The sequence below is a fragment of the Charadrius vociferus genome, unplaced genomic scaffold (assembly GCF_000708025.1).
Source record: "Charadrius vociferus isolate BGI_N301 unplaced genomic scaffold, ASM70802v2 scaffold1116, whole genome shotgun sequence".
Taxonomy (NCBI): Eukaryota; Metazoa; Chordata; class Aves; order Charadriiformes; family Charadriidae; genus Charadrius; species Charadrius vociferus.
This window is the reverse complement of record NW_009648801.1, coordinates 315,374-325,619: the sequence shown is the minus strand read 5'-3', so window position 1 is coordinate 325,619 and position 10,246 is coordinate 315,374. Positions and strand designations below refer to the sequence as shown.

Sequence of the window (10,246 nt, the reverse complement as noted above, 5' to 3'; positions counted from 1 at the left end):
GCCGTATCTCTGACCCATCTGCTATCTGCTTTATGCCTTCACAGCATCTGATGTTGATAGTTACAAGCATCTCTTACGGATTTCGGTGTGGAACGTGCTATGAAGTACTCCCTTTAAATGCGCTCATGCTACTGTAATCTCATGCAGCATGCAGTAGCTACCCTGCCCGATAGCTGGGCTTGATCTGAAGGGTTGGAATAGGTGCTACTATTCAGTTCAGACCGGTTATTTAAGAGAACAGAGGCCATCCGCTTAACAGGATGGCAGCAGTCTGATTAGTTGTGTGCCTGCCAGCTCAATTGTCTTACATGCGCAGACACCCCCCGCGCTTCGTACTGTTTCCATCCTGGCTGCGAATCTGCTGTTCGTGGCAGTGCGGAGAAAAGCCAGGGCCAAGGATGTCATTCATGCAGATGAATCACCTAGCAAAGTTGCTGGCAGGATGGGTGGAGGAAGTTGCACAGGAAATGCTCTTCAAAGGCATTTTTTCTGCATTTTCTGTAAAAGTTGGTGATGTTGAATTGCATTAAAGCTGCCTCATTTGTTGTTCATTCATGTGTTTATCTCACTTAAGATATAAATGAGCTGAAGGTATTTGTAGACTTGGCCTCCATCTCTGCTGGGGAGAATGACATGGATGTGGACCGTGTGGCGTGTTTCCATGACACTGTGCATGGCTACTCTTCTCTGCTCTATGAGCTTAGGCAAGAGTCAGGGTTTGAGGACTTCATGCGCTGCTTGACGAAGCTGTGGCGAGCCCTGGACAGCGATGAGAATCTTCCCAAGAAACTGGTGAGTTCTGCTGGAGCAGGTCCTCTCTGCATCCTTTTGTGTTTCTGCCTTCCAAGAGTTTCTGGGGGATTGACTGCACAGGACAAATTGCACTTGTGTGGGGACATCACGGCAGCTCTTGTTATTGGAAGAAAAATATCTTGTGTTTCCGTGGCACGGAAATTCACTGCAGCAACTGTAGCTGACATAGCACGGATTTCTCCAGAGCACTGCTGAGGCTTTCAAGTGTGATATGGTGTAGCTTCGCTCTTGTAGGAGTTGGAATGATGATGCAAAAGAAGGCAGACAGATGGCTGGGAACTTGGTCGTATGCCTTGCAGCAGGGCACGTTTCTATAGCAAGAGGCATTGAAGTACTGTGGGTTCTGTTTGTTCAGTCTCTCACGGTGTTGGTAAAGGACAGCTGTGCAGAAAGATCAGGCTGTGGCCAGTAGTCATTCCTTTCTTCCTTCCCTATCCTTGAAACTCTTATGCCAGCCCAAGCTGTTTGTCCTGAACACAGATGTAATCCTGGAGAGAAGTGCCAGGTCAGAGCAATGAGGGCAGTGCCGTGTCTTCTGTTCCCACAGCGTGCTTCAGCTCAACACTTAGAGTGGTTGAAAACAGTGAAAGAGAGCCATGGGTCTGTGGAGCTGTCGTCACTGTCGCTGGCAGCTGCCATCAACAGCAGAGGAATATACGTTCTCAGAGCACCAGCTGATGGCCAAAAGGTGAGGCTGTCTGGTTTTCCCTCCCCCCCTGCAGACAACACTGCTGGCGTGTTGGGGACTGTCAGAAATGAGCTGAAGCTTTTCTCCCACTCTGCACAGTTACTTTTTGGGGCCGCTGCCTCCTAAGTGCTCCCCTTGTGGGGCATATAGCACTACCTCAGGAGTAGAACCTCAGTGCATATCACTGCTAATGACTTATTCTCTGGCAGGTTTCTTTGGACAATGTCCTGCGCTTCACCCTCCCGGGGAGCTCTGGGGATAACGAGGCATCATGGAAATACTCTCTGGCAGAGCTCCGTGAACTGCAGAACAAACTGATGCTCATGTCAGCGAAGGGAGAGCAAGGCTTGGAGGTGGAGAAGTTCTCTGAGGTCAGGCTTCAAACCCAATGGGTTACTGATGTTGAGGCTGGGGTTGGATTTTGCCTTGAATATCAGCTTTTAAGACTGTGGTCTACAGCTGAATTGCGGGGTGAATAGTAGCAGGCAGATAGGTGTTCCGGCTTTTGGGTTTCCTGTTGAGGTGGAACTAAGCTGGAGACTGGGGAGTGCACTGGTACCCTCATCCTCTGGCTGCACTGGGGGTGCTTCTTGCTGGGAGGGTTGCTGTGCTTTCGTAGCAAACTGGGGATTCCTTACTGGCTTCCTGGGAACAGTGCTGTTAAAAAGCCAGGGTTACTGTACAAGGCCTGACACACCTGGCTTGGGACCAAAGCCTTGCTTTTCACAGACAGTTTTTCCTGTGGTTTCATGACTGGGACTTGTCTTGGTAAATCAGCTTAGTTTTTTTTATCTCTCCTCTATCCTTACACAGATCTTTTCCAATGTCCAAAGACTTGCACAGGCCTTTATAGACCTTTATTCAGCTGGGAACATGCTCTTCCGCTCCTGGCTTGCCCGTGTGTATTGTTCACCCGAAAGAGAATCATGCGTTCTTATAGACTTCTCTTTGGAACTGATCCCAGTGCTGGAAGGGCAAGGAGCTATGGCAGCTGTGCTCCCAGGCCTCTGCAAGACCATGGAGAGTTTCCTGGACAGTTGGAAAAAATTCATGTATGCAAAACGATTCCAGCATTTCTACCTGAACTACTACACTGCTGAGCAGCTGGTCTATCTGTGCACAGAACTGGGGCAGGGGATGCCCAGCCAGGAAGCCCTGATGATGCTTTCATTCCTAAAACACAACTGCACCAAGCAGGATGTCCTTAGAGCCTCCAGGAGTGAGGTGCCTCCCAGCTCAAGGAAGGCTATTTCTGACTTCCGAGTGATGCTGGATGGGGAGAAGGAGCTGACTGCACAGCTGAAGTGCATCTGGGAGTGCTACATGAGCAACATGGGCTCCTTCCTTCCGAACTGCCTGGATATTGATACGCTTGGTGGGTGGCTGAAGAATCTGGCCAGCTGGGAGAGAGATCACATCACACGAGACTTTCCACAGGATCTTCTGTGTGTTGGTCAGCCCAACCTCATCACATGCCCTCGCTCTGAGGTGCTCACATCTGCTCTGGCTATTTACATGAACAGCCCCAACCAGCCCCTTCCCACTTTTGATGAAGTTCTCCTGTGCACTCCTCAGACCACTGCTGAGCAAGTGGGGCTTTTCCTCAGGAGGTGCCTCATTCCCTGCAGCGGAGGAGAGAAAATTTACACCATGCTATACGCAGATGAGCTGAGTTACGATGTCAGCTGCAGAGCAGAGGAACTATTCCAGCACCTGCAGCGCTGCAACAGCACCTATCGCCTCATCATTCTCTGCAACTGCGAGAGGGAGCACAGCTACATCCCTTCTGTCTTCAGCCAGTACAAAGTGCACATGATACCCCAGCGGCCGCTAGCTGAAATCCAGCGATACCTTCAGCACCACTACAGGGTCGCTCAGCCTTCAAGCTCAGCTGCTTCTGTGTTCAAGGACAATATGTGTGTTGGGATTGTGTCCTCCAAAAGAGCTGGCGTGGGTAAGATGTCACATGCAAAGCGGGGTCTGCTGAGTTTTAATAATTGGAGTGGGGCTCACCTTGCCAGGTTTTCTGCCCAAGTCATAAGTATCTAGTCAAAAGGAATGATTCAGACTATAGTCAGTGGAGTGAGGTGAAAGCTGTAAGGACAGCTCATCTTGTCCTGAGATAAGCATCTCTAAAGATGGTTCATCTTGCTGTTCTGACACCTGTCTCTTTCTGCTGACTTACATCATGAACATAAACTAGATAGCTAATTCTGGATAAGATGAATCTGACCTCCTGAGGTTAAAATACCCCTGCAGGAAAATATATGTGAGATGGGACAAGGGTTGTAAAGCCTGCCTGGTTTTCTTGTGTAGGAAACGATTGTTGGCTCTCTCTTAATACAGAAAGCTAGAGGGCGTTAAGTAAAACTACTTGGCAGGCTGAAAAGCAAACAGGGGGAGGTGGTTCTTCAAACAGTGCGTAGTTAAACTGTGGAAGCCACAGCTTTACACAGGCTTAAAAAGTGATGAGATATAGTCACGAGAGAAGCATCCATCAAGTGCTATTAAGCACAAAGATGCTGTCTCTGACACTGGAGAGAGTTCCTGAGCTGCAAATCACTGAAAAAGTACTGAGAAAGAGTCGCTGTGTGGCAGCTGTGTTCTCACCCTGTTCCTTAGCTGTTGTCCCCTATTAGAGATTGGTAGTCCAGTAAGAGCTTTGGCTGTCCAGCTGTGCGTGTTTCTTGTGTAAACTTTGAGTCTTCTATAAATCCTTTGAAGTACTTCTAGTGCATGCATACAGGAGCAATATCAGCCCTCACTTCTTCCGTACAGCAGCCTTTCTTGGGCTTTGATAGAGTACCCCCCCAGTGAAAAACGCTGGTCTCAAAAGGGAAAGTGTGCTGCATTATTTTCCAGGGATTAGTGAGAAAATCCAAAACAGTTTTGGTAACAAGTTACATCCTTTGTCAAACTTCAAAAATCCAGGGCAGCTCTTGGGTGTTACCTGTGAATGGCTGATGCCTTAGCTTCAGTCTGGAAAGCTATATAAACCCACCCTTTTCGTTGTGTTACAAACCTTTCGTACTGCCAAGGGTGAGTTTGGAGCTTCCAAAAGGTCAGAAGAGACAGCTTTACCCAGAGACCCATAACTGGGAACTATTTGTGGAATGAACCTACCGCAGCCAGCTCCTGTGCTACATGCAGCGTAAAGGGTGTGATGGGGTGTAGCCCGTGGACATGGAACGGCCTTTCCATTCCCGGTGGTAATCTGGGGAGCAGCAGACGCAGACTACAGCCAACTACAGACAACAAACCCAAGTCATTGGCATTGCCCAAACACGGGCAAGATTAGTTTCTACAGGATAAGATAGGAAACTTGAGAGTGCTTTTGTCTTTGACAACAACCATTTCCTCCCCCGCCCCCCAATGTTTTGACTTCAGAAACAACCACATAATAGAGTAGATTCAAGTCCTAATAAAAAGTAAAGCCTTTCTCGGGTAGTCTACGCAAAGCAAGCCATGTGGGTAGTGACAGCCTTCTGTAGCCAACAGCGGCTTCGACTCCAGGCTGCAGCTGCTCTAACCAGATTTAGGCTTTCTTCTGGAATGCCTCTTAGGAAGGTTTGGGGATTTCAGAGGATAGGGCACTTAACCATTTGACTTCCCTCTTTCTATTATGGCATTAATATGATTCATTTGATATTTATGGCTTTAATTCTTCTGATGTTTTTTATGATAACAGGGAAATCTCTGTATGTGAAGAGGCTACATGAGAGACTGCAAGAAGAGCATCCTGACTACACAAAACTTCTGAAAACCATCAGACTAATTGAACCAGAAGTGGATGAAGATAAAGTACTAAAGTCTCTTCTGCCTTTTCTGAAGAGAAAACACCAGACGAAGCCCATGATATTCCATTTTGATATCACCTCTTCAGTAAGCACATCCCTCGCACAGCTGCCTTATGCTATAAATTCTGTGTGGATCTTTGCAGAAGTTGTTTCTTTAAATCTTTTGTCCATTTCACTATGACGTGTTTTCTAATTACGTATGTAAATAACATAAAGAACTCTTTACCATGAAGGCATTGAGCTCTGGAACAGGCTGCCCAGAGAAGCTGTAGAGTCTCCAACCTTGGAGAGATTAAAAACCTGACTGGATGTGGTCTTGGGCAACCTGCTGTAGCTGAGCATGCTTTGAGCAGGGGGTGGGACAAGATGGCTCCAGAGATCCTTTGCACCCTTAACTGCTCTATAATCCTGTGAAGTTACGATGAGTAAATAAAGAGGAAATGCATTTGTGTCTTTTCTTGTGATAGGTACAAAGTGGAATCCCAGAGTTTCTATTCAAGCTGTTGGTTTTGCAGTATCTGACAGATAATAATGGAAATATGTGGCTACGACAGAAGTGCCATTTGTATATCATCGAAATCCTTGAGGTATCACCAGCGCCAAACAAAGCAGCGAGACATGTATGTACACAGCAATACTTGATTTCCTTGAATTTCTCAGTCAATTTGCACATATGTGTGTATATAGCTGCACGTGAGTTGTAGAGACTATAACTGTAAACATAGCATAGTAATTCCCTGTTTATATTGGGTTGTGCTGTGCATATCCATCACAAAGTGGTGTCTCTGGTGTTGTACTAAGTGATATTAAAACCATACAGTAAATTACAGTGTTGTGGTTTTCTTGGGTTGGTAATTTCTGAAGGCCTGGTAGTCCAAGCCTCACTGGCCCCATTGTAACATTTATAGGAGACATAAAAATGGAAAATCTAACCTTCCTCATGTTACTTTGCATGTTTGAAAGTACTAGAATATTTATATGCAGCTATAAGAACAGAGTGTAGAAGTGACAGGGTAAATAGCAGTTTCTTGCATTTAGTTTTCTTTTTCTTTGAGGTAGCACTGAGAAGGGGCTGAAGGTATCACGGGACTAATGTTACAGGAAGGAGACTGTAGGAGGAAATAGGATTAACAGTTGTGATGCACTTCAAGCAGAAGAAGTGATGCACAATGGAAAAAGTGTCATGGTTGTATAGGCTAACTGCTGTTGTTCAGTTAGGTCTGTGATTTTAGGCAAGAATACCATTGAGAACAGATTAAACAAGCTGAAGAAGATTAGAGCTACAGCTTTGTGATGACATTATTTTGTTTTCCTCTACTCCAGATGTCAGCGAGCCAGAAGTATAATTTCTTCGATGTGTTCCCTAAAGTAACATGCAAGTCTCCCAAGGAAGTACTAGAAATGGAGACACTTGGGAACCAGTCTGGGGATGTTTCAGATCCAGGAATGGATGAGGAGGAATTTTGCAGTGAGGCTTTCCAGAGACCTTTCCAGTATCTGAAAAGACATGACCAGGGGTACAACCTGGACACGTTCTGTTACGAACCGCACTCTGTGGAAGGGAGCCCGGCAGAATGCCTGCAGCAGTTCCTCCTGCACTGCGGGATCACAGATCCCTCCTGGTCAGAACTCCGAAACTTCACATGGTTTCTCAATGTTCAGTTGAGAGACTGTGAAGCTTCTGTGTTTTGCAACCCTGACTTTGTCCAGGACACTTTGCAAGGTTTCAAAAACTTTGTGGTGACCTTCATGATTTTAATGGCAAGGGATTTTGCAACACCCTCCCTAAACATTTCTGATCAAAGTTCAGGAAGGCAGTCCTCCAATCTTGAGAACATGGCAGAAGAAGATCTTCTTCCTTTCCGCATTCGGAAAAAGTGGGAGTCTGAGCCTCATCCATATTTGTTTTTCAATGAAGATCGCGTGTCCATGACGTTCATTGGTTTCCACTTTAAGCCTAATGGCAGTGGTGGTGTTGATGCCATTAATCCTTTGAATGACAGCATTATCAAGAGAAATGTCATGACTTCGCAGTTGTACAATGGCTTGTTACTCCAAAGAGTTCCCTTCAATATCCCATTTGATCAGTTGCCTCGTCATGAGAAGCTAGAGAAGCTTTGCATGGTTTTGGGAATCCCCTGGGTAATAGACCCTGACGAGACGTATGAGCTCACAACAGACAATGTGCTAAAAATCTTGGCTATTGAGATGCGATTCAGATGCAACATCCCAGTTGTCATCATGGGAGAAACAGGCTGCGGGAAAACAAGACTTATAAATTTTCTGTGCAAGTTACGCAGAAGCTATGTAGAGGTAGAGAACATGAAGCTTGTAAAAGTTCACGGGGGCACTACTGCAGAGATGATTTATGCCAGGATCAAAGAAGCAGAAGCCCTTGCTAAAACCAATAAGGAGCAGCACGGGTTGGACACAGTCCTCTTTTTCGATGAAGCCAACACAACAGAGGCTGTAAGCAGCATCAAGGAAGTTCTGTGTGACCACACAGTACAGGGGAAGCCTTTGGTCTCTTGCTCTGGCTTGCAGATCATAGCAGCCTGCAACCCTTATCGTAAGCACACACCAAAGATGATTCAGCGCCTGGAATTAGCTGGATTGGGCTACCGTGTCAAAGCAGATGAGACGAAGGATAAGCTTGGGTCTATTCCGCTGAGACAGCTTGTGTACCGGGTCCACGCACTCCCACCCAGCATGATCCCATTAGTGTGGGATTTTGGGCAGTTGAACAACTTAACTGAAAAAATGTATATACAACAGATTGTGCAAAGAGTTACTGAGCATGTCCCAATGACGCAGTTTGAAACAGAGGTAATTACAGAAGTGCTTTTCGCTTCCCAGCAATACATGAGGCAGAGGGACGATGAATGCAGCTTTGTCAGCCTGCGGGATGTGGAACGCTGCATGGAAGTTTTCAAGTGGTTTTACAAGCGCAGTAAACTACTGCTGACAGAACTGGAGAAGTACCTTGCTGAGAAGAGAGCTCCAAAGAGCACCATTGAGAGAAACAACGTTACCTGGTCCTTGGTGCTAGCAGTTGGGGTCTGCTATCATGCATCCTTGGAAAAAAAGGAGGCATATAGGAGTGCTATCAGCCAGGTCCTTCCAAAACCTTATGATTCCCAGAAAAAGATTTTGGAAGAAATCTCCCTGATGCAGGACTTATTTCTGAATGGTGTGCACCTCCGAGATACCATAGCAAGAAACTTGGCCTTGAAGGAAAATGTCTTTATGATGGTCATCTGCATCGAGTTGAAAATCCCTCTTTTTCTTGTTGGGAAGCCTGGGAGCTCCAAATCCCTTGCAAAAACCATTGTGGCCGATGCTATGCAGGGCCAAGCAGCTCATTCAGATTTGTTCAAGGACCTGAAGCAGATCCACCTAGTGTCTTTTCAGTGCAGCCCTCTCTCCACACCAGAAGGAATCATAGGCACTTTCAAGCACTGTGCTCGATTCCAGGAGGGGAAGAACTTAGAGGAGTACGTCTCCGTGGTGGTTTTGGATGAGATTGGGCTGGCAGAAGACTCCCCCAAAATGCCCTTGAAGACTTTGCATCCACTTTTGGAAGATGGCTGCATAGATGATGTCCCTCTTCCTCACAAAAAGGTTGGCTTCATCGGGATTTCCAACTGGGCTTTGGACCCTGCTAAAATGAATCGAGGCATCTTTGTCTCACGGGGTGACCCCAGCAAAGAAGAGCTCATAGAAAGTGCGAAAGGGATTTGTTCCTCAGCACGAGGGGCTTTGCAGAAGGTTGAACAGTATTTTTGTCACTTTGCGGATGCATATGAAAATATTTGCAAGGCCCAAGACAGGGAGTTCTTTGGTCTGCGTGACTACTACAGCCTCATAAAGATGTTTTTTGCCTTAGCTAAGAGCTCCAAAAGTGAGCCGACACCTCAAGATATAGCTGAAGTTGTTCTTCGTAACTTTGGGGGCAAAGATGATGTCAATGCCTTGGAAATATTCACCTCACAGTTACCAGAAAAAGGAGAAATATGTGCTCGTGATATCAGTAGAATTGAGCTGGTACGACAAAACATTTACAGCAGTGGTCAGGATGGTGATTGCAGGTACCTGCTTGTGTTGACTGAGAATTACGCAGCTCTGCAGATCCTCCAGCAAGCTTTTTTTACTACCCGGCAACAGCCAGAGATTATCTTTGGCTCCAGTTTCCCTAAGGACCAGGAGTACACCCAGATATGCAGGAACATCAACCGTGTGAAGGTCTGCATGGAAACCGGTCAAATGGTTGTGCTCCTCAACTTACAAAACCTATATGAAAGCCTCTACGATGCCCTCAATCAATACTACGTGTACCTTGCTGGCCAGAAGTACGTTGATTTGGGACTGGGCACCCACCGGGTAAAGTGCCGAGTGCACCCAAAGTTCCGTTTGATAGTCATCGAGGAGAAAGATGTGGTATATAAGCACTTTCCCATCCCGCTGATCAACCGGCTGGAAAAGCACTACCTGGATATCAGTACTGTCCTGGACAAGGGGCAAAGAGAAACTGTGAAAGAGCTGAAGAAGTGGGTGCGTGAGTTCACTGCAGCCAATACAGAAGATCACTTCATAAGCAAGCAGAACTACAGCCCTTCTGATGTGTTTGTGGGCTACCACTCCAATACCTGTGCCTCCGTGGTCCTGCAGACAACGGAAAGGCTGAAACCAGTGTGTCCTCCTAGTGAACTCCTGTCCTGCGTGAAGAAAGCAGCCCAGCTGGCACTGCTGAACTGTGCCACCCCGGACTCTGTAATCCGCTTCTGCAACTCGGTGGGTTGGTTTATGGCAGATTCTCTGGCCAATATATACTTCAAGCAGCAGCAACACACATCTTTTGCAGACTTCCTCCGAGCTCACGTCCACGCTGGGTCTGGGTACCAAACGGTCTTTACAGAGGTGGGTATCCTCCAGCGTCCTCTCCAAACCC

General features: G+C 46.7%; 1 protein-coding gene across 1 annotated transcript in view; it reads left to right on the top strand.

Annotated features, from left to right (window-relative positions):
• The window catches only part of RNF213 (ring finger protein 213), a 76,706-nt gene that overhangs the window by 29,937 nt on the left and 36,523 nt on the right, over positions 1 to 10,246 (top strand). The window contains 7 exon segments of the mRNA XM_009886833.1: positions 575 to 792; positions 1,361 to 1,501; positions 1,711 to 1,872; positions 2,315 to 3,455; positions 5,190 to 5,383; positions 5,766 to 5,909; positions 6,622 to 10,215. Coding sequence (XP_009885135.1) covers positions 575 to 792; positions 1,361 to 1,501; positions 1,711 to 1,872; positions 2,315 to 3,455; positions 5,190 to 5,383; positions 5,766 to 5,909; positions 6,622 to 10,215 — 5,594 coding nt within the window.